Source organism: Ustilaginoidea virens, chromosome 2 (assembly GCF_000687475.1).
Source record: "Ustilaginoidea virens chromosome 2, complete sequence".
Classification (NCBI taxonomy): domain Eukaryota; kingdom Fungi; phylum Ascomycota; class Sordariomycetes; order Hypocreales; family Clavicipitaceae; genus Ustilaginoidea; species Ustilaginoidea virens.
This window is the reverse complement of record NC_057317.1, coordinates 2,496,665-2,520,128: the sequence shown is the minus strand read 5'-3', so window position 1 is coordinate 2,520,128 and position 23,464 is coordinate 2,496,665. Positions and strand designations below refer to the sequence as shown.

Below are 23,464 nucleotides of genomic sequence, written 5' to 3'. Positions count from 1 at the left end.
CTCTCCAGGTACCTGTGTATGTACCTCGTGCCTCCTACCTTATCTTACCTTAGGTTAGGAGGTACCTAACCAGGTACCTACCGACCTGACCTACCTTCGGTACGAAGGTACCTTTCCGTTGACCTCCCTCCTAATCCGTACAACTCTCCAGCCAGTCAGCCACCCACTGACCGTACGGCGTAAACACAACGTCACGCGTGGCCCCCTCCTTTCGCGACAGCTGCTCCGTAGGCGACAGCTTACATCAATACCCAGCCCCTTGCAGCCCACAGGTGGCCCCTTGTTTTCTCTTCTTTTCTTTTTTTTGACTGCTGGGACTTTGTGACGTGCAAGTAATTAAAATAAGGGCAAGCCATCATCACCAGCGACGAAGAATTGTCATCGACATTCCCTCGAGTTACGCACCCCCTTTTTTTTATATACGATAAAAAATGAAAAAAAAAAACTTGGCGGCAAGAGTCGCCCACGCGTGAAGGCTCAGTTGGAGCAGTTCATGGTGCCTTCGTGCATAGCACAACAGCTGTCATAGACACGTTTTGGAGGCCCATGTCGTCCGTCACCAAACTCAGGCTTGACGCTTGACGCGCGCGCGCGTGTGTCCTCCGGGCGGTCGCGGCTGTCGCGGCTGTCGCGGCTGTCGCGGCTGTCGTCTCGACGGAGCACTCCGGAGTCCGCTGGTAGACTTTCGTACCTCTACGTACCTGTCTGCCCTCAGTACGTGCCAGGTTTCCTTAGCAAAGATGCCTTGGGTACCTGCCTCCTACCTCCTAGGGAGGTATCGGGAGGTAGGTGGCCTACCACCTGTGACCTCCTGGCATGACTGCAACCCCCACAGAAATCAATCAGAAAATCAAGCAGAAAATCAGAGCGAAAACGGGGGCTTATGTAATCTGATGCTGTAATCTAGGCTCCCCTTGAACGCGCCACACCAAACAAACAAGTCACCACGTACAAAGTACTCCCCTGCACTGCTAACAGAGAGCGTGGTGCTGCTGCTACCTTGGCCAAGGCTGCACAAAGTCAAACCATCAGCAACCACCAGCAACCACAAGCTCATCATCATCTTCGTCAGAATCGCTGCTCACACCCTGCTCTCATCTCTCACTCACCCATCCAACTCGGACCCCGGCCGCCATTTTGGCAATCCCTCCACTTACTCAAATCTCTGCTTCTTCCCCCTTCCGTAGCCGTCTTGCTACCAGACATGGATCACAGACCGCAAGCTTGGGGTCGAGTATGTCCCATCACCCATTGGGCCAACTTGTCCGTCCCTCCCGCCAGGTTACTGATCTCATCGCACAGCCCAGAGACGACGTCTACGGCGCCTACGACACCTCCTTCATGCACAAGAACGGCCCCGCGACGCATACGCAGCAGCCCATCGTCACAGGAACATCTGTCGTCGCCATCAAGTTCAAGGATGGCGTCGTCATTGCCGCCGACAACCTAGGTACGTTGGGTTCTTGGGCCGGCCTTCTTTTCATCCACCAACCCCCCCCCCCCCCCCCCCCCCCCCATCTTCCGTTGACTCGATCACCGAGTCCCGTTCCTGACCCCTTTTCCACCGCACAGCTTCGTACGGCTCTCTTGCCCGCTTTACCAACGTCAAACGCTTGCGCTCTTTCGCCAACGCCTCTGTCGTCGGCTTCAGCGGCGACGTCTCCGACATGCAGTACATCGACCGGCATCTGACGGAGCTCGCTCTCGCCGAGGCATATGACTCTCCTGACGCGGCGCGCCTCAATGCCTCGAACCTTCATCGTTACCTGTCCAAACTGCTCTACCGTCGCAGATCCAAATTCGATCCTCTGTGGAACCACCTCCTTGTGGCCGGCCTGGACGATGCCGGTACCCCTTTCCTCGCTGCTACCGACCTACTGGGAACCACGTATTCTTCCCCCAGTCTTGCCACCGGCTTTGGCGCCATGCTCGCACAACCCATAATGCGTCGCTACGCACCCGACGAGGAGTCAGCGGCAAAACTTACGCGCCAAGAGGCTGTCAATGTCATCAAGGAGTGCATGAAGGTCCTTTTCTACCGAGATGCCAGAAGCTTGGACAGCTACTCGCTAGCTGTCGTCACCAAAGACGGGGTCGACATGAGTGAGGACGAGAAGCTGGAAAACCAGAGCTGGGCTTTTGCAGACAGAATCAAGGGATACGGAACTCAGACGGTCTAGTTCCATCTTCACTCTGGTCTTGTCCTAATAATGATTCAGCCAGCAGCCAAAGGTGACGACGACGCATCAGTCTCATACGTTTTCCCATCGTTCGGTATCAATCCACGGATCTGGACTCTGTTTGTTTCATTGTATCGGTCTGCCCTGTTACGCCTGTAAGATGAGCACATTGACTGCAAAATGCTTCCTTGTGGCTCCGCAAGCTTTCTTCGATGTGTGAGGCAAATATCGTCTGTCTGTCCCATCTCTCGCAGCCTCCCCTTTCACGGGAAGAAAAAAAAAAAAAAAAAAAGAGGGAGAGACAGAGAGAGAAAGAGAGAGAGAGAGAGAGAGAGAGAGAGAGAGAGAGAGGACAGCGAGTAGTATTGTCTCCCGTGGCATAGATATTGATGATGAAATGACAATTCCCATCGTTGGCTGCTCACCCATCACACATTCCAAAGGGCCTTCCCGCACTAGACTTGTTCGCTCTCGCTGTGTTTTGGTACATAGCTATCCATAAAACATCATAGGCTTTCCAAGGAGAAAGCTCGCAAGTGCATATTGTTTGCCCCATTCCCTCCCGTCAGTCGCCTGATCCCCAGGTTGAGGCAATTATTATCATCAAAGTCGCAGTGTGATTCCTGCATCCCAAAATCGCTAAGTCGTTTGTAAAAAAGGCAAAATACAAGCAAGAAACAGTAGAGCTGCCCATTACCCCATTCAACGTCGCCACTAAACACGTGCAGTTGTACCATGCATGCAGAGAGTCGTCCCGGCTCGTTGACGAGGCCACAACTATTCAGATGGAGCCACTGTGACACGCCAGCGGGACACATTACCAACGCAGCCGTTACATCACCTGAACACCGGGTTTGTGTCTCTACTCGACCGTCACAGACTTGGCCAGGTTGCGGGGAAAGTCAACGTTTAGACCTTCGAGAACAGCAAGCCAGTAAGCAATGAGTTGCAAAGGAATGACATTCAAGAGACCTTGAAGACAGTCGACAGTCTTGGGAATCTCGATTTTCTGCGCCTCGGATGTCTTAAATTCGGGGTCATCGGGGTTGCAAAGAACGATAGGCTTGCCACCACGAGCAATGACTACACGACAAAGTCATAGATTAGTTATTTTTGAGCACCACAAATGATTTAACTTGATCAACGGGATGGGAGTCAAACTTACCTTGCTGGTAGGCATTGAGAGACTTCTTGAATATCTCATCACGAGTGAGAATCATAATGATTGGCATGTTCTCGTCGACCAGAGCCAAAACACCATGCTTCAGCTCACCAGACATGACAGCCTCGCAATGAAGATAGGAAATCTCCTTGATCTTAAGAGCGCCTTCCAAAGCAGTGGAAAACTGACTGCCGCGACCAAGTAGCAGGAGCGACTTTTGATTCTTGAAGACTTTTTCGCACATTTCCTTGATTGGTTGATCCAGTTCCAGGATCGTCTTGATCTGGCCAGAAATGTTGGAGAGACCTTCCATAATCTCCTCACGTCGGGCCTTCTTCGAGGCCCGATCCTCGCTCAAAGACAAGGCAAACATTACCATGGCAATGAATTGAGAAGTGTAGGCCTTGGTAGAGGCAACCCCGATTTCTGGTCCGGCATTGACGTGAACACCGCAGTGAGTCAGCAAAGAGATGGAGGAGCCCACAACATTGACGATTCCAACTGTCAAAGCACCACGCTCCAGGCAGTATCGAAGAGCCATCAATGAGTCAGCAGTCTCGCCGGACTGGGAAACGAAAACACAAGTGTCGTCACGGAAGACAGGGGCTTCTCTGTCAAGGAAATCAGAAGCTAGTTCGACTGAGATGGGGATCTCGGCGAGCTCCTCAAAGATACCGCGCACAGCCATGCACGAGTGGTAGCTGGTTCCGCAGGCAATGAAGATGATCCTTCGTGAGCGACGAATGGTTGAGATGTAGGACCGCAATCCACCAAGAGTGACGCTCTTCTCCTTAATGTCGAGACGGCCACGCATGGTGTTGACAACGGATTCGGGCTGTTCGAAGATTTCCTTTTGCATGAAATGGTCAAACTTGCCCTTCATGATCTCCTGAAGCTCGAGCTCGAGGGTCTGGATAGCGCGGACATTGGAACTGCCGTCGGCCTTCTTGAGCCGATGGATGTTCAAGGAGCCCTCATGGATGTGGGCAATGTCGTCATCCTCGAGGTAGAGGACCTTCTTGGTGTGCTCGACAATCGCCGATGGATCAGACGAGAGAAAGAACTCGGTAGGCATAGGCATACCGTCGTCAGTCATAAACGCGCGGGACTGTGAGCGGTGGAGGAGGGACTTGTCAGGGGCACCAAGGAGGGTGTTGGAAGGAGATAGGAAGTCCGACGCATTCTTCTTCAGAGCGACATTCTGGGAGGCAGCCTCGGCGGGAAGGGCAGTGTTATCATCGGCATATTCGACATCGACAAAGTCCACCTTCATTCGCCGCTGGGTTTTGACACCAATGACAAGAGGAGAGCCCTTACGAGCAGCAATGACTTCGTGGGGGTAATGAACCGACTTGATCAAAAGACCATAAGCACCCTCGAGCTCTTGGATGACGGCCTTGGCCAAGTCTGTGAAGCCAATATGAGGGTCCTGGTCGTAAATGTATTTAGTGAGTTTGGCGATGCATTCCGTGTCAGTTTCAGTCTCAAACTTGAAGCCTTTGGAGACAAGAAGCGTTTTGAGTTCTTTGTAGTTTGTAATGATGCCATTGTGGACAATGCTGAATTCCCAAGTGGGGTCAGATCTAGGGGGAGAAATCGCAAGATCAGCCATGACGTCTAAGCAGGAAACTGGGCAAAGTAAAGGCATAGCTCGCTCTTGAAGTGAGCAGGCGCTTACCGGTGAGGGTGGCAGTTGACGGTTGAGGGAGGGCCGTGGGTAGCCCATCGAGTGTGGGCAATGCCGGCATGTGAATCAAGGACCTTTTCCAAGTTGACATTGGACTCATCAATGAGCTTTTTCAATTTGGCCACCTTGCCGACCTCTTTGAATGCAAATACTTCGTTTCTCTTGTCGCCATCGATGGCGAGGCCAGCAGAGTCATATCCTCGGTATTCGAGTCGTGAAAGTCCTGTACATGGAGGAGGAGAACAGGGGGGTGCTGTTTAGCTTCCCTTCCTGCATCTGGGACAAAAACGAGGTTCATCATGGGGCTTGGTCACGTACCATTGATGAGAGTATCAAGGACAAACTTGCGGTCCTTCTCTACCAGGTAGTTGATGTACCCGAATATGCCACTGTTAAAAAAAAATGAATGTTAGCTATAGTGTTCATTCAGTCCTTGCTGCCCAGTCCCGATGCTCATCAGTAAGACCGTGTGGTTGACAGCATCTCAATGGCTCGATATGATCGACGAGTGGAACGCGGGGCAACTGCTAGCGGTGTTGTCGAGGGTGAGTGAGTCATACCACATTGTGAATTTGCCGGTCTGCTGAAGGATTTATGGCGGTGCGCAGAAGGAAACGAGGACAAGCTTGATGTAAAAGAGGCAAAGGCAAGACAATGACGGCAAATGAGGACTGGCGGGAGATGATTGGAAAGTAGAAAATAAAGTCATGAAGAAAGCTGTTTGATTTATGTATGGGTGGGGAGGATGATGGCGTAGCGTAAGCCTGGCAGGCCGAGTCAGGGCAGAGCAACAGGGGAGTCCGGTGGCCAGGAAAAGACATGGAGCACTGTGGTTTGAGGCTTGGGGCTCAGCTTCAGCCTGTGGGGGCTTTGGAGAGGAAGGAGGGAGGGGGTCCCATGTCAACGTAGGAAGGGGCCACCTGTCTGTGTCTGGTCAGGGCACGAACGAGCAAACGGGGCCAGGGCAGCCAATTTGACAAGTGCATTCGTTGGCTTGTTGGTACGTCGTCATGGCTGAGGGGCTCACAGCCTACAGCCTGGGTACGTTAGGTACCTAGGTAGGTACCTAAGGTACTTGTTCATCAGATACCAGGTACCTACTGTAGGCTGGAAGTTGTCTGGTTCGACGACGGGATTAGGGATGTGAGGTGGGTGGATGCAGGCACTAGCTCCCAGGTACCTACCTATGTACCTAGGTATCCTATCGTCTTTCTTGCTGGTGAGCCGAGCAACCGACTTTGGCTTACACCACAACATAGTGACTCAATCCTTTGTCCAGACAATCGCACAGGGTAGAAAAAATAAATCAAATAAATGAATAGATGCAAAAGAGAAGAATAACAAGAGCACTTCAATACGTCTGGATTTGTGCATGCTTTGTTGGTTTCTCGTTGCGTCTTGTACCAGGTGGGCTGATATGTTATGAAGGGACACGGGTACCTCAGGCGTATAAAGGCGCCTAGGCGCCTAGAGCAGGGGAGGCATCTGGTCTGTCTGTTCGTCAAGGCTTCGTTCCGCGTGGCCGAATAAGCAGCACAGGCGAAACGGCAGACCGAAAATCGCAGGAGTGGCCAGAACGGCAATCCGCTTCAGATCGGAGAGCGCGTGCATCAACGTTGGCTCAAGCCAATGTCAGATGTCAGATGGCATCTTGCAGAATTAAGCTTGAAAGTTGGCACAATGTCAACTTCCAGGTCCCGGGTTGTGGAGACTTCAAAAGTTCCTCCTACCAGACCAGTCCTGGGCTTAGGTACCAGGGCACTTATTACAGCGCTCTACTCTGCCACCAGACAGTATGCATGTGCCTGTGCTACGTCTACTGTCAGGCTTCAGGTAATCCAGTACCGGCCTGGTCAGGAGGTACCTCCTTCCAAGGTCTCAAGTTTAGGCAACGGACGACAAAACAGCAAAAGCAATCAAATGAATGATGTCTTTCCCTTTAATCAGATCTGGACAAGGTGCCATAAGATGACGTTTTCAGCAAGAATCAAAATATCAGACAGATCCTAGGTGCCAAGTGCCAGTGGTCCCCTCTTGGCCAGGTCCCACCGTGAATGTCATGTTTCGTATTCAGCATGCACATTCGCGTGGTGCATGATGGTTATCGTTGCTGACTTGCCACTCTGGTTCACCAGCATTTACCCTACCACCTAGGTACCTAAGGTATGGTAGATAAGGTAGGCAGGTACATACCTACCTACATGAAAGGTACTTACTGAGTCCTGTGTCCTGACCTCAATACTTGCAAGTGCCTGGCCCATTTCACTTACCCCTTCAAATATCATCGTTGCCCGGGCTTGCCCTGCCCAGTGCCCACACCCATGTCAATCAATGCACAGCCGATCGTGCTTCCCTTTCACAGCCTCACTACCCCACCCGACGCATATCCCATTTATCCATTAATAGCAACAAGGCGGCCTCGATACGGCTTCCTGGACCCCCGGCTCTCGGATGCGTAACCGCTGGTTGTCAACCGGGTACGGAGTACTCCACGGAGAACTGCTGCGGTATCCACACCTCGTCAATGAAAGCAGAAGTCTTCCTTCAGGGCCACGACTTCCTCCTGCTTACAAATGCAGTACATCTGTAGATGCTACCGCAACCCCCAAACTTCCTTTGAAGCGCGCCTCAAGTCGCAGGTCAACATGGGGGGGGGGGTTATCTGATGAAGCGTGCATGCACCCAGGGCACGAGGTATGCTACTTGACGGGGGAAAAAAAAAAAAAAAAAGAGAGAAAGAGAGAGACAGAAAACACGTGTTTGCACCGCACATCACACTTCGCAGGCGTGGTTTTTTTTTTTTTTTTTTTTTTTTTTTTTTTTTTTTTTTTTGGGGCGCCATGAGAGCCATCCATTTAGAGACAGCGTAAAGATGCCCTCAAGAATCCCCAGTTGATGCAACTCGCTCAGCCAAAAAGGACCAAGTCGGCTTGTAACCTAACCCGAGTACATACCAGTTCTACCATTTGCCAAACGTAGACTTCTAGAAATCCCATTACAGCTTCTGGTACTCCAGCTTGCCTTCTAATTTCTTGGCTTCAGACATCTTCCGAACTGCCTTGTTAAAGTCATCCTGATTAACTGAATCTCTATAGTCTTTGATGGCAAACAAACCGCTGCATGCACTTGTTAGCTTGGGCCGTCCTCTTAGTCCGTGCCACACCCTGCTTCACTTACGCTTCAGTCACCACGTTTCTTAAATCAGCCCCATTCAGTCCGTCGCTCATCTTGACCACGCTTTCAAAATCAATGTCTCCATCGGTGACTACACTTTGAGCGTGGATCTTGAGAATCTCTAACCGCCCAACCTCGTTGGGCAGAGGTATCTCAATCTTACGATCCAGACGTCCCGCACGCAGCAAGGCAGGGTCCAGCGTATCGGGTCTGTTGGTAGCCATGATGATTTTCGTCTTGCCCAGGTAATCAAAGCCATCGAGTTGATTCAGAAGCTCCATCAGAGTACGCTGGATTTCTCGGTCGGCACTGGTACCCTCGGAAAATCGACGGCCACCAATAGCATCAATTTCGTCCATGAAAATGATGCAGGGTTCGTGTTCTTTGGCGTAGCCGAACATTTCGCGGATGAGCCGTGCAGATTCACCAATGTACTTATCCACAATGGCCGATGAGACAACTGCACACGTAAATATCACTGCCGAAACTCTCGAGGGCTTTGGGAGAAATGTGAGGGCGGAACAGCACATACCTTTTAGGAAATTGGTCTCCAGACTACTCGCTACTGCTCTGGCCAGAAGAGTCTTGCCAGTTCCAGGCGGTCCGTATAACAGCACGCCTTTTGGAGGCTTAATGCCGACTCGCATGAACAGCTCAGGATTCTTCAACGGCAACTCAATAACTTCTCTCAGCTCTCGAATCTGGTCGTTCAAACCACCGATGCCAGCGAAACTAACTTGGCCGGGGTCTTCTAGCGACATGTTATATACAAGAGGATCGACTTCCCGGGGAAGCATGCGCATGATTGTAAGGGTCGTCATGTCGAGAGCAACGCGAGTACCCTGCTTCAATTTTTCCTTGTCCACCTTGGACCTGCAACCGACGACATATCGAGGACCCGATGAAGCCTTGACGATAACTGTTGCAGCCAGATGTTAGTATGAGCGTTGCCTTGAATTTTTTGTGCTTCGAGAGCAACGGTGTGGTCGTAGTACATCTCTCGTCATCAAGCTGCTTCAAGACCTCGCCAATGATTTGTCCAACGCTCTGCAGAGCTTTTATGTTATCCTCTGTTCTGTCAAACTCTTTTTGAAGCTCTTTTATCTCTAGACGAAGATTCTTCAGCTTGGCCTCCCATTCTCGCGACTCGATGAGCTTATTTCGGTAGGAATCAAGGGCGGCTTGACGCTCTTCTTCTGGTGTCATGATTGCAGGGCCGGTGCTTTGTTCGATGTATGTTGTTCCCCTATGATAAACAGGCAGTGAACTACCGCATCAAGTAAGCCCTTGGGTGCGGCGTTGGTTCGAGGCAGGGACCAAGTGCTAGATGCTGTTCTACAAGTATGATAAATCAATCGGGCTAGCTATCCACGGTGCGTCGATGGAAACATGAAGCTTACCTCACGCGCTGGAGCCTTCAAAAGACCCACCGCGTCCAGCAAAGCTTACGGGGGCCGGGAAAAGGTCGGCATAGCTTGGTGCGCTCGCGCTACCCTAGAAATGGGATGTTCCAAATTTCTTGTTTTCAAAGTGCTGATCGACCACGGATTAGTGTAACAGTGTAACCTATGCATGAAATCATCCAACAGAGCTCGGCTCTTCTGACTATGAACTCCATCGCGATGCATGCTAATTTAGGACCCGCATCATTGCAGGCTAGGCATGAGGCATTGCCTGCCCTATTGCTCTGTCTCAACACATACTGTCTCTTCGTTTCTAGATAGCCTAGGGGCTGGAACCAAAATTCCAAGCCGCGGTCCGGCACGATGGTGACGTCCCGGCTGATATTCCATTTCGTAGCAGAGACGGACAACATAGACAATCCACCTATGCTCGCCACAACAAGCCCAGCACTGCTGTGACCTGGCATAGAATGAGACACTGCCAAGTTGAGCCTCTTCATCGAGTAGCACTGACCGCAATAAGGGAAGATAATGTGTGTGTGGACCAACCCAAAGCTGCATTAGGGGGCCATGTGAATGTTTTCCTGGCATAAGCCGGTAACAGATGGAGGATCATTAGATACCAGAGCCCAGAAATTGGAGGCTCGACTGTATGGCATGTACACAATCGACATAGGATTTGCCGTCTTCCAAACCGCATCTCTCTTATTCGTACCCTTCTCGTGTCGGTTACGAGGGCTCGGCAGATGACAATGTTTTGGCTTCGCCCTCAGCATCCAAGCCCAGCGCGCTCAATTCTCGAATCAGCTCGTTTATTTTGATCACCTTGGCAATCTGCTCTGGCAAAAGAGTCTCCCCATCGTCCTTTTTGTTCTTTAGCTCCTTTGCCTGCTTCAACTTCTTTTTCAGATTTCGTGCCTTTCTCTCCCGTTCAACATCTGGGTCGACCTCCTCGGTCTTTGGTGCTTCGGTTGGTGTTGGTTTGCTGCTCACAGCAGAATCGTTTTCCCCAGCAACCCTGGCCTTCTTTCGAGCTTCCCGTCGCTTGGCATTTTTGTTGGTGGCGGCAGATGAGCCTTGCTCCGCTTGCTGCTGTAGCCCAGCGGCCCCGGGAATGCCTACTTTCCGACCTCGCTCGCGAAATGCTTCGACGGTACGGTTCTTATACACCTCAACATCCTCAGGTGGGCGATAACCGGGACGAATCTTGATGGCTTTTCGAGTGCTTCCATCGGCGCGGACAGACTCGGGAATATGCCTCTCCCCGCTGCCTTCATCCGTGACGATGCCGGCATTCGTGGTTTCTGAAGGCATCTCTGAGCAGGTAGACAAGTCTCGATATTGATCTAGAAGAATGAAGAGGCCAGATAAATCAACACAGTGATATCTAATAGCCAAGCAGGAATTGATTTGGTGAGCAGCGGGACCAAGCCCCAAGGCGTGTAAAGGTGTTGACAGGCTGCCGTGATTGGCAGTACTTTATCTCTTGTGAGGAGGCCTCGGTGCGTGGTGGCCAGGTGGGATAGATTTTGCGTGGGGTCTGGTACCTTCGACACGAACCCCCCAATCTTCCTCTCCGCGTCTGATCGGTGACAACTTTACTACGGAGTAGATGATGTATGCATGATATTGGCGCACCTCTTCTGTCCGGTTATTAATGTATAGCTTCGGATTCTTCCCCCGGCTATGCCAAGTCTAATTAATGGACGTGGCATATTGATCGTCAAGCTTACCGGTCGTCCGTGGTTGAGGAAACAATTGATTCATGAACATGTCGGATCGGAAAGATTTACAGGCTACGCATTGTACGGAAACGACATTTGCTCGAAATAACAACTACTAACTAAATACGGAAATTCACGCCCGCATGGATGCTCAACGAAATTGAAAAGAAGCAGAAATTCCAAATGCAACTTGATCAATCGAGAACCTGCTCTGGGCAAGTCGAGTGACAGTCAGTTGCTCGAGGTCGCTGGATTTTCTCGGGTTCTGATGGAGCCGCCCTCTGATGCCGCACGCAGCCAATCAGGTGTCTGCCAAACCAAATCTGCCTCGTTCAACCGCGAATTTCCCGGCGACTTTTCAATCTCGTTCCCAAACCTCGAACAACCTTGTTACCCGACCGCTTCACGGCCATAGCCTCTGGATATCACATATCGCAGTTCTCGACTGCACGAAGCCGTCAAAATGGTAAACTCTTCCTTTGAACCACATGCTGATGCCCAAGTCCAGAGCTAATTGCCCATGCCGCAGACCATTGCCAATTCTCTCTACAGGCAAGCATCTCAGCACGACTCAATGTATCCGCTCCAAAAACGAGAGTTCCTGACGAAGAATGTTATAGCGTTTTGTTTCGAAAGAACTCGGTCATGTTGGCGGCCGTTTTTGGTGCTGGCTTTGTTTTCGAGGTGTATGCCCTTTGCCTTCTACCTGGAACCCACAGATTGCGCGGCTGACCTCCCATCGCAGTGGCTTTAATAATGTCGTCAACAAGTGGTGGGACAACCATAACCGTGGTGTGAGTTCTTGCGACGCTGGCGGACGAGAATCGCGGATGCTAATACTGCGCAGCGACAATGGAAGGACATCCGAGACAAGTACGTACAAGGCGGCGAAGAGGACGAGGAGTAAGGGATTGGGATACTCGGACATGGTCTCGAACTACGAAGAGAGAAGGGGCCTGCTGTCTCTCTAGTTGTACAATTTCACAAGGGAATAATTAGAGCTAAATTTCGATGTCATGTGGCTGGCCTATGTATTGTATGCAACTTGTGCCAACCATGTAGAGCATCCGCTCCTGAACTCGTACAAGTCCGCGCCTCCTTTGATCGGCTTCGGGGCGCTATTTCCATAGTCGAAGCGCCGAGGTAACAACAGCTAGCCTCACGCTTCTCGGATGCAAGTAATGACTCAGGTAGGTTTTGATTGAATGCAGTCGAGACTGCCGCTCGCAAATTGTTGGCCAGACCCATTGGAATCAGAATCTGCTAGGTGTTTACCTCTTAGGTACATGTACTTGGAAGCTAGCGCCCATTCACCCAAGCTTCAGCGCCTAGGGGTTAGATACCTCATGGCTACCAGTACCAAAGTACCTCCCCACCCAAGTGCCTCCTACCTGACGTCGTTCGTGCCTCAGACTCTCAGAGGGGGCGATATCCTGGACAGCTTGGCTGCAACATATGACAGCCCAACTCTTGCATAGGAACAAGCAACCGTCGAGGAACACAAACGGTGTCTCTACAAGCAATGCATGAGAGACCGTTTTTCTAAACGATAATACTTTTTCTCGCCCTCGAATCCCACCCTAGCCTTGCGAAACCAAGAAACCATCCTCGCTTAGGGACCGACCCGACAAAGCTTTCCCCTCTCCCCCACCTATATCTGACGGCGCCTTTTTCGAATCAGCCCTTTTCAAAGTCTGTCGATCACTATGATCTAGCGAAGATGGAAACGCCCATGTCTACTCAGGAGCAGCAGCTCTGCCAGCTATTGGCAGAGCTGCCCGCTCGGTTTGGCTACCGCTACACCGCCGAGGCAGCACACGAGCTTCTACGAAGCTTATTCTGGTCCTTGGCCGGTGGCAAACACGACTACATGCGACTCCTGTTTCCAGACGGGAAACCCTCCGCAAACCTGAAGCTCAGTGATGCCCAGGGCGCGGTTGAAGGCTCCGAATACACAGAAGCAGCTCGAGGCAAGCGCTGTGGACACATCTTCAAGCCTGGTGAGGCATCTTACATGTGTCGAACATGCGGAACCGATGAAACATGTTGCCTCTGCAGCCGATGTTTCGACTCGACGGATCACACTGGCCACATGGTTCGAATACAGATCTCGGTGGGTAATAGCGGATGCTGCGACTGTGGCGATGACGAAGCTTGGAAGACGCCCTTGTTTTGCACCATACACTCGGACATGCAGAAGGGCCCGGAGAAGGGAAAAGGCAGAGAGGCAGCTGCGCTTCCAGATGATCTTGGGAAAAGCATCCGTATGACGATCGGGCGGGTCTTTGACTACATCTGTGATGTCATCTCATGCTCTCCAGAGCAACTGAAGCAGCCCAAGACACACGAGTCAATCGTGAGGGACGAGGAACTATCACGCCTCTCGTCAAAATATTACGGTTCCGAGGCTGAGCCTTGTAACGATTTCGCCCTCATCCTATGGAATGACGAGAAGCATACGGTTCAGGACGTCCAGGATCAGGTTGCCAGGGCCTGCAGGAAGTCTCGTCGTCAGGCTGCCCGAGATGCGTGGGAGACGGATGCTATTGGGCGGAGCATCCTGACATATCTGCCTAACATCGAGCAACTGCTGCAAATGGCCAAAATAATGGAGGCCATCAGAGTTACCGTCACCATTCGATCGGCCAGGGATACCTTCCGCGAGCAAATGTGCGGCACTCTTGTTGAGTGGCTAAGCGATGTCTCCGGGTGCTCAGTTGGGCACGATAATCACATCCTCAGGAGGACGGTTTGTGACGAGGTCATGAAACCTTGGCGCCGAGGGAGTCTTGCTACCCATACTTCAGGCTTGATTGACGACGAGGATGAAGACGACCAGAACCTGGCGTCTCGAACTAGGATACCTGGTGTCAACTTTCGCTTTATCATGGCTCTGCAGGCTGCAGGTGGTAATGGTGCTGAACTGGAAATTGGCCTGGATAGGCAAGATAATGAGAACGAGGAGGCTGAAGATGACGACGATGATATGGGCGATAATGACGACGACAACCAGTCACCGACGAGCTCAGTAGCCGGTGGTGATGAGGATGAAGACGACGATGTCATGATGGTAGATGCTAGGGGAGATGTTGCTGACCTTGGTATGAACTGGTCACAGTCAGACCAGGCCCTGGAAGAAGACGAAGCTACCATGGCAGGCTATCCTCCACCGCCTCCGCCTCCGCCTCCAGTTCAAGCAGCAAGAAATGTCCCCCAGGAGAGAGATGGAACTCCTTCAGACTCCGATACGACGGAGCCTCTTATCGCGCCTGCGGTTTACAAAGCCAACGCGGATATACCCAAGACTCCGGGTAGAACCGAGAAATTCACACCACGGCCGGGAAAGTACTGGATCGAGACGCCGCAGGTTTATACGCAGCGAGATAAGGTGCCGCCTGCCGAGGATGTCTTCCAACGCGTCCGCCTCGACTGGCTGCTATTGTTCGACTTGCGAATGTGGAAAAAGGCCCGGAATGACTTGCGATCCCTCTACATCTCTACTGTTGTCTCTATACCCGAGTTCAAGCGGGTCTTGGCCCTGAGATTTGCCAGCCTTTACACAATTCTAGCCCAGCTATACCTCGTCGGTGACAGGGAGCCGGATCACTCCATAATTAACTTATCGCTTCAGATGCTCACTACTCCTTCCATCACTGCCGAGGTTGTGGAGAGGGGCAACTTCATGAGCAGCTTGCTTGCTATTCTGTATACGTTCCTGACGACTCGCCAGGTGGGCCACCCTTGGGATGTGTCACCGGAGGCTGTTCTCGCCTTTGAAAGCGGCTCAGTGACTAACCGCCGCATGTACCATTTTTATCAAGACTTGAAGTACTTGTTCGGTTCGCCGCACGTCCAAGAGCGACTCCGGTCGGAGCCAAGATATCTGATGCAATTCTTGGATCTGGTGAAACTTCATCAATGCATTGGGCCGAATGTGCGAGCGGTGGTGGAGCATGTAGAATATGAAGCGGACTCTTGGATAACGGCTTCCTTGGTGACGCGGCAAATCAATCTGCAAGCGAGAAATCTTGCTGAGGCTTTCCGAGACTGCCCGCCGGACGAAGTCCACTATCTCCAGCGCGCTATTCGCTTTACTGCAAAGACGGCTGTATTAAACTCGATCGGCGCAGAACGACACCGGTTCAAGCAGGGAGAGATTAAAGACGAGGTAAAATTCAAGTCCTTGGATGATTTTGAGTTCGATCCCGGCAATGTGTCCTACAATGTGGTCAAGTTTGTGGTCGAGAAAGACTCCATCAGCTTCCATCATGCACTGCATTACACTTTGTCGTGGTTGATAGAGTGTGCGCGATCACTCCCTGCTTCAAGCATTCGGACACTCATGAGCTTCACTGCACAAGAGCTCCGCTCGAAGCCAAGATTGATGGGCCGCCCTCAGATTATCCGAAAAGAATATGAGCCTGAAGATTACCTCATGGCTTTGTTTGACTTTCCCCTTCGGGTATGTGCTTGGCTGGCCCAAATAAAAGCCAACATGTGGGTTCGTAACGGCATCAGCTTGCGACATCAAGCGAGCACGTACCGTGGAGTCGGACAAAGGGATGTCTCGCATCATCGGGACATTTTTCTCCTTCAAACCGCCATGGTAGTGTGCAATCCAAGCCGCGTGCTCGCTTCGATTATCGACCGCTTCGGAATGGACGGCTGGGTCAAAGGACTATTTGAACTCAAGTCTGAAGCTCAGGACGATGCTCAGCACTTGGACATTGTTGAGGACATGATTCACCTGCTCATTGTGCTTTTAAGCGACCGAACATCACTAATCACCACCAAAGATGAGCCCAATTCTCGCATTTTCGCCATGCGACGCGACATTACCCACGTGTTGTGCTTCAAACCGCTATCCTTCAATGAGATATGCAACAAGTTGCCAGAGAAGTATCAAGAGCAAGAAGACTTCCACCACGTGTTGGACGAGATGGCGACCTTCAAACCTCCGGAGGGAATGTCTGACGTCGGCACCTTTGAGCTCAGGCCTGAGTTTATCGAGGAAATTGACCCATACATTGCCCACTATAACAAAAATCAGCGCGAAGAGTCTGAGATGGCTTATCGAAAGAAGATGGCGAAGAAAACCGGACAGACGGTAGAGGAGATTGTGTATGAGCCCAAACATCGGCCCGTCCCCTCTGGTCTGTTTGAAAATTTGGGCGAATTCACTAGTACCGGCATGTTCGCGCAGATCATCTACTATTCCCTTTTGTATCCTCTCGTCGCCCACAAGTTCACCCCATCGGTGCCTTCAACCCGATTGGAAACCTTCTTGCAGGTCGTTTTGCATTTAATTCTTATCGCCATTCTCGAGGATAAGAGCATCGAGACGGAATTCAACGGAGAGCCGCCAAGGTCGTTTGTCCAGATAGCTCTCACGACCCTGGCTCGAAGCAACTTCATGCCGGAAGCGAACAACTCCAGGACCATTGTGTCACTCTTGAATATGCTGACAGTCAAGGATGAATTCAAGTCTGCGCACCCTAAAATTGCCCTAGTGCTGAGACGCCTCAAGCAGAAGCGCCCTCACGCATTCGAGTCCTCATTTGCTCGTCTGGGGATAGCAGTAGACCGCATCGACACTGCGTCGCCTGCCAACACGTCAGCAGAGGAGGAACGCGAGAGGCGCAAGAAAGCCGCCTTGAGCCGCCAGGCCAAGGTCATGGCACATTTTCAGCAGCAGCAAAAGAGTTTTCTCGAAAATCAAGGTGGCATTGACTGGGGTTCCGATATGGAGGACGAAGAGGACGAGATGGACCACGTAGAGGATCGAAAGCACAACTGGAAATACCCGTCTGGTACCTGCATTCTGTGCCAGGAAGAAGCTGATGACAGACGACTATATGGCACCTTTGCTCTCCTTAACGAGAGTCGCGTGCTTCGTCAGACAGATTTTCAGGATCCCGACATTGTCCGAGAAGCTTCTCAAACGCCATGTAACCTCGATCGGTCTGCTGACGACATTCGGCCGTTTGGGATCGCCCACGAGAACCGGAAAATGGTGGAAAAGGTGAATGTGAAGGGGGAAATTTTCCTGGCAGAAAGACAGACAATCGGCAAGGGTTACAAGGCCAATCTTTCAAGGCCAGGCCCAGTGGCTAGCAGCTGTGGACATATGATGCATTTTCGCTGCTTCGAACTGTACTACGAGGCAACCAATCGTCGCCACACTCATCAGATTGCAAGGCACCACCCCGAGGATACGCGACGGAACGAATTTGTATGTCCTCTGTGCAAGGCATTGGGAAACGCTTTCCTGCCGATACTTTGGAAGGGATTGGAGGAGTCTTACCCCGGTCATCTTCAGCCGCAAGGCCTCTTTGAAGACTTCTTGGAGAAGCAAATGGGTTCGGCGTACTGGCTTGGCGGAAGCAAGGCGCGCGAGGTCAACGAGTCCGGATTGCCCGTCATGTTCACTCCTAGCGTGCCGGGAAGTCTGGTCGAAAGCATTACACATGCGCAGCCGGCCAGCGAAGGGTCGTGGGGACGGGATGATGTTGATGCGCAGTCGTCCGTCCTCGGGACTCCAGCCAGCTCCTCGTTCTCCGCTGCCGGCACCCCGGAACCGGGCAATCCACAGACCACCGCTGGGGTCAGTGGTCAGATTGTGGGAGACCTGCTTGCTGCCTACCGACGCCTCCGAGACACCCTGCAAGTGAACGAACTACAGACCCATCACGTCATGGATGCTAAGATGGACGTACGTGATGAACTTTGCTCAAGCGACACCTTGGTGCAGGCCGTCGGTTTCACAATCTCATCCGTAGAGATCCAGCAGCGGGGCATCGAAGTGCAGCCCGGCATGACCCTGCTGGAAAAGATCCCCGAACAGGTTCTTGTTCACCTACGGATCCTCGCAGAAACAGCTTCGTCCTACATATCCGTAGGAGCACGCCATGCTGGACCGGAAAATCGGATCGAAACCGAGTTCCGCAAAGACGTCGAAAGACAACATTGCCAGCTTTTCATGTCGCGCTATTTTGGAACGGGCACACCCTATGCCAGACGACCCTTGGACGTGTACCCGCCCCTTTTGAGTCTGGATGCATTCGCGTTTCTGGTTGAATGCGCGTTCGGTCTTGGGCCTGCTCACAAGGCGGAGATTTCCCACCTGGTCAGGTTGTGCTACTTGGCCGAGATGGTCAAAGTTGTCTTCCACATGGGCCGAAACATGCCGTTCGGGATGTGGGTTGGAGGGCTTGCTACTAGCAACACGCAAGACCCGGCCATGACCAACTTTGCCGGTTTTGCGCTCGCCATCACCCAGACCGCCATGGAGTTTGAAGCTGTCAACCAGTCGGAGCCTAACCCTCAAGCCGACGGAAACAAGGGGTTTCAACAGCCGGGCGTGGACACGCTGCAAGGGTGGTACACGTTTGTTAAAAAGTACGCACTGGTGTTTTTGCGAAAGTGTGTCGTGTTCTTGCATGTCAAGTATGGGGTGGATTTCAACAGCCACGTTTCCTCGGCCCACGATGCCGATGCCGACGAGCTGGACCGGTTGACGGAGGCGCTTCGGATACCTACGTTTGACGAGATATGCGCCGCCATGACGGAAAAGGCGACTGCCTGCGGTTGGCCCGCCACGACTGAAGCACTGGTCTCGGGCTGGGTCAAGCATCAGGTCATGTGGCCCAGAGGGTACGGTGACTTGAGCCGGTCATCCCTTGTCAGCCATCCGGGCATTTTCGAGCTCATAGGTCTCCCCAAGACGTACGACACGTTGATAGAGGAGGCGACTCGAAGGAGGTGCCCAACGACGGGCAAGGACCTCACCGACCCGGTCATTTGCTTGTTTTGCGGTGAGCTGCTGTGCAGTCAGAGCACTTGTTGCCAGCGGCCGGAAACGACGGGCAGGGAAACCAGCAGAATCGGCGGAGCACAGCAGCATATGCGAAGGTAAAAGCCTCCCCCAACCCAACCCAACCCATGATGCAGAAGCAGAAATGGTGCATGACCCGAGAGGATGCTAACATGTGAGGGAACAGGTGCCAGCAGAATATTGGCGTCTTCCTCAACATACGTAAATGCTCGACAGTTTACCTCTTCCGCCAATCCGGGTCGTACGCCCCAGCGCCGTATATTGACAAGTACGGCGAGACGGATTTCCAGCTCCGACATGGGAGGCAACTCTTTTTGAATCAAAGACGATATGACTCCATGGTACGTAATACGGTTTTGAACCATGGGGTACCGAGCTTGATTAGCCGGAAGCTGGAGGCAGAGATCAACAATGGCGGCTGGGACACTTTGTAAAGACGGGATGGAAAGACGAGAGAGCATTTTATAGATGGGTTGAATTCTGGAAAAGCAAGCCCGGAGTTTTTTTTTTGTTTTTTCGCCCTTTTCCTTTTCTTTTCTTTTCTTTCTTTTCTTCTTCTTTTAGTTTATCCACTGGAACACGCACACACACCAGGTAGTCAGGAGTGCAGTTTGAACCGGTTTTCATGCCTAGAGTGCAGAGGAATACCCAACAGTCCTATTCCAAGACAGAGTCTGATATTTGGACAAGGTGAAGGAAGGGTCATGAAGGGTCGGGGACTTGAACTCCCAAAGTCGCATCCGCCGCAAGACTTGGGGGGGGGGGGGGGGGGTTGTTGGGAGTTGCAAGCTGTCAGGGCAACATCCTCAGACAAGAGACGAAGGAAGTAAACAAAGAACAGTAAAGCACGAACGACGCAAAGAAAGTCGAGCTTCATTCGTCCGGACAATAGACAATAGACAATAGACGTCTGTCTGGTCTCTTGTCTGGTCTCTTGTTCTGGTCTCTTGTTCTGGTCTGGTCGGTTGGGCCGTGTCCTCCGTACTGTGCGGCTCTACAGCGTGCGAAAACATTTGCACTGTTTCGAAGCCAAGGCGGGGAAAGCCAATCACAGGCGCCGGGCGCGAGCCGCGTCAGTCAATCAGCAGCAACCAGCCAGCCCGAGGGCAAAAGACGGACATGTCACCTACGACCTCACGGGATTTATAACATATCCAATCTTGCCAGACGCTGTGTGCTGCTTCGATTTGCAAGCCCCCGTCGCTGGACATAGCAAGGCCGCGGTCGTCTCTGCACCAGACACGGCTCTGCAGTTGGAAACATGGGGCGACGGTCGAGTCGCGCAGCTGCCAAGAAGGCAACCGCAGCGCTGGGTACGACGACGACCCTCTCTTTTTTTTTTTTTTTTTTTTTTTTTCTTCCTCTTTTTTTCCCCTTCCTTCCCTGGCGCCTTTTGGTCTTGGCTTCGACCTCGTTTGCGCCAAGCGGCCTTTGCCCATCCACCGACACCGGTCCGCGCGTCCACAGAGGTCATGCGATAATCTGCAGCGTGCCTTTTTTTTTATTTTAATTTTAATTTTTTTGTCATTAGCATTTACTTTACCGTTTTGCTTTGCGCCTGCCTTTTCTTCCTTTTTCTTTTCTTGGGCCTTTTTTTTTTTTTTTTTTTTTTTTTTTTTCTTGTCGCGCGCTGTTCACCCTGTCCACCATACGATCGATATCCGGCATAGTCCACTGTTTGCGTGCATCCATCCCACCCTCCTCGCATTTCCTGTCTCAACATGCCCGGAAGAGTGAGGATCCGCAGAACGAGGATCCGCCTGAGGCTGACGCGTAGCGCAAACACTACAGAGAGCACGCCGAAGGGTTTCGCCGAGGTCGAAGATGAGCCGATGCCCGACGCGGATGCCGCCGCAGATGCCGATGCCGATGCCGATGCCGATGCCGATGCCGATGTTGATGCCGATGCTGATGTCGATGCTGATGTCGATGCTGATGTCAATGTCGATGCTGAAGATGTCGATGCCGCCGTCGCCGACGAGGAATCTGAGCAAGAAGAGCCTCCCGCTCGGGAAGATGAAGACGAGCCGGAAAACGACAAGGCCGGCAACGAAGAGGCTGAAAACGACGAGGATGCTGCCAAGGATGAAGAGTCGGCCAAAGAACCCAGCCCCCTGCCACAACCCGTGATTCGGAGGAAGCGGCTGGGTCGCCCGCCAAAGAACAAGCCTCCTGACTGGGACCCCATGATAACGGTGACAGAAGACACCCCTCGGCGTCGCGGACGAGGAGGATGGAGGGGCCGTGGCGGTCGCAAGGGAGGGCCTGCAGCGCCAAAGGCGGAGCAGGTGATTGACGCCGAGGGGACGGTAGCCGAGATTCTGCACGACGAGTGCGTGCTGCAGGAGGATCCCGAGGGTGAGGCCAAGGTGGACAAGCTGGGGAACCTCGAGGGCGGCCGCGAGTATCGATGTCGGACATTTACCGTGCTGGGTAGAGGCAACCGACTGTACATGCTGTCGACGGAACCCGCCCGGTGCGTGGGTTTCAGGGACAGCTACCTCTTCTTCACCAAGCATCGCAGGCTGCACAAGATTATCGTCGACGATGACGAGAAGAGGGACATGATTGAGCGCGACATTATCCCTCATTCGTACAAGGGCCGGTCGATAGGTGTTGTTACCGCCCGATCCGTCTTCCGCGAGTTTGGCGCCCGGATTGTAGTGGGAGGCAAGCGCGTCACGGACGATTACAACGTCGCCCAGCTCCGCGCCGAAGGCGCTGTCGAGGGTCAGCTGGCCGATCCCGACGATCACTTTGTCCCGGGGGAGCCCTACAACAAGAACCAGTACGTCGCTTGGCACGGCGCCAGTGCCGTCTATCACACAAACGTCCCGTCGGCGCCCGTCCCGAACGGAAAACCAGAGTACAAGAAGCGCAAAGTCAACGTCAACGACACCAATTGGATGCTAGAACATGCCCGCGAAGCCAGGCAAGCACCTCCCTGACCCTGCTTTTTCTCGTCTCTTTCTTGTCTTGTCTTTTCTTTCCTTTGCTGGCCCCCCCCACCCCCTCCCCCCCCCCCCTTGAACTCCTTTGGGACGCGGTGCTGACGTGACTTTTCCAGTATATTCAACGCTGGGATCAACGCGATTCGAAAGTTTAACAACGCCGGAGTATATGACATTCACACCAACATTATGCAATATCCAGCCGTGATGCAGCCCACGCGGGTGCGGATCGAGCAGGTGGCCCCTGCTGCGCAAGAGACGCATGCAAAGGGGGCCACCAAGTTCACGCCCGTCGCGGCGAGACTGGCGAGGAACTTTCTCGTCTTGGACTTTTACTGCGAAAACGCCCCCAGCAACGAAGCGTCCATGCCCTGCAGCAAGGAGACGCCGGCAGATTTCGTGGCCCCATTCAACGGCCTGGGCGCCGTGGCGGACGAAGTCAAGGACCTCTTGCCGCCAGACTGCCGGAAAGCCTTTGACAAGGCGTTGGAAGCGGATGCCGAGTTCCGCTCCAGATGGGGCACGGAGAGAGAGACCATGTCAAGACGCGATCCCATCATTGACAAGGCCATTGTGCCCTACAGCATGACGTGACCCGGGGGCAAGGGGGGGGGGGGGGGGAGGGTGAGGAGACGGGGTGACGGGTTTGTCGGGAATGAAATGTTCTTACGTGTACGATGAGAATGCGCCCCGAGGAAACGCCTTTTTCTTTGTTTCTTCTTCTTTCCTCTGTTCCCGTTCCCTTGTCCTTACATATGGCCTGGTGGGCTTGATGGGATAGGGAGTGGGCAGGGAGGTGATGGGCACCTACACGAATGAATATCTCGGGGTCGACCGAGTTGTAAAAGAGGCACTTGCTGCCGGTCTAATAGCAATGTGAAGAGAAAACCCACATGCAGTCTCTGCCGGTACTCCTGCGTACAGTCTCTGGAGTTCCCATCATCATCATCTCTTCCTAAACGTGGCTACGACTTGCTCATGAACGCATTGATTTCTGGATATGCCCTCAGGCTGATGCCGAGGTTTTCAAACAAGCAATCAAAACAAAAGGTCTAGTCACCGCTGGCTCTTGGACTCGGCAGCGGCAGCTCGGGAGACTGGCATTTTGAAGAGAAGCATGCGCCCTCATCAACGCGGAGCACCCGACACGCAGAGAGCGATTGCTTGGGCCTTCAGAAGTGCCGGTGCGAAAACGGCCCTGTAGGGTGACTGCGCAGCATGGGCGGGCAGGCAGGCAGATCCGTGCTTTGACGACGACTGCAAGCCCCGTCCTTTCCCCGTCCCTTTTTGTGCCGAGAGGGGCTTTTTATATCGTGGGCATGTTGGGGAAGACACGGAACGAGAAGAAA

The 23,464-nt window shown here is 52.6% G+C and overlaps 7 protein-coding genes across 7 annotated transcripts; 4 read left to right on the top strand and 3 right to left on the bottom strand.

Annotated features, from left to right (window-relative positions):
* Positions 1-1,204: 1,204 nt before the first annotated feature.
* On the top strand, positions 1,205-2,180 carry UV8b_02434 (uncharacterized protein; the record flags this gene model as incomplete). Its single annotated transcript, XM_043139932.1, has 3 exons — positions 1,205-1,234; positions 1,303-1,450; positions 1,573-2,180. The coding sequence occupies 3 exons, from the start codon at positions 1,205-1,207 to the stop codon at positions 2,178-2,180; spliced, it is 786 nt and encodes a 261-aa protein (XP_042995866.1).
* An 862-nt stretch (positions 2,181-3,042) lies between these two features.
* UV8b_02433 (uncharacterized protein) lies at positions 3,043-5,594 on the bottom strand (the record flags this gene model as incomplete). The annotated part of the gene is made up of 5 exons (XM_043139931.1): positions 3,043-3,263; positions 3,346-4,925; positions 5,021-5,252; positions 5,348-5,418; positions 5,590-5,594. 5 exons carry the CDS (start codon positions 5,592-5,594, stop codon positions 3,043-3,045), a joined length of 2,109 nt encoding a protein of 702 aa, XP_042995865.1.
* Positions 5,595-8,024: 2,430 nt separating this feature from the next.
* Positions 8,025-9,409, bottom strand: UV8b_02432 (uncharacterized protein; the record flags this gene model as incomplete). Its single annotated transcript, XM_043139930.1, has 4 exons — positions 8,025-8,145; positions 8,207-8,663; positions 8,736-9,122; positions 9,199-9,409. The coding sequence occupies 4 exons, from the start codon at positions 9,407-9,409 to the stop codon at positions 8,025-8,027; spliced, it is 1,176 nt and encodes a 391-aa protein (XP_042995864.1).
* Positions 9,410-10,335: 926 nt separating this feature from the next.
* Positions 10,336-10,920, bottom strand: UV8b_02431 (uncharacterized protein; the record flags this gene model as incomplete). Its single annotated transcript, XM_043139929.1, has 1 exon — positions 10,336-10,920. The coding sequence occupies one exon, from the start codon at positions 10,918-10,920 to the stop codon at positions 10,336-10,338; it is 585 nt and encodes a 194-aa protein (XP_042995863.1).
* Positions 10,921-11,614: 694 nt separating this feature from the next.
* Positions 11,615-12,237, top strand: UV8b_02430 (uncharacterized protein; the record flags this gene model as incomplete). Its single annotated transcript, XM_043139928.1, has 6 exons — positions 11,615-11,635; positions 11,746-11,796; positions 11,860-11,882; positions 11,951-12,016; positions 12,076-12,124; positions 12,178-12,237. The coding sequence occupies 6 exons, from the start codon at positions 11,615-11,617 to the stop codon at positions 12,235-12,237; spliced, it is 270 nt and encodes an 89-aa protein (XP_042995862.1).
* Positions 12,238-13,050: 813 nt separating this feature from the next.
* Positions 13,051-19,598, top strand: UV8b_02429 (uncharacterized protein; the record flags this gene model as incomplete). The annotated part of the gene is made up of 2 exons (XM_043139927.1): positions 13,051-19,241; positions 19,331-19,598. 2 exons carry the CDS (start codon positions 13,051-13,053, stop codon positions 19,596-19,598), a joined length of 6,459 nt encoding a protein of 2,152 aa, XP_042995861.1.
* Positions 19,599-20,425: 827 nt separating this feature from the next.
* Positions 20,426-22,709, top strand: UV8b_02428 (uncharacterized protein; the record flags this gene model as incomplete). The annotated part of the gene is made up of 3 exons (XM_043139926.1): positions 20,426-20,477; positions 20,956-22,096; positions 22,232-22,709. 3 exons carry the CDS (start codon positions 20,426-20,428, stop codon positions 22,707-22,709), a joined length of 1,671 nt encoding a protein of 556 aa, XP_042995860.1.
* Between the last annotated feature and the right edge of the window lie 755 nt (positions 22,710-23,464).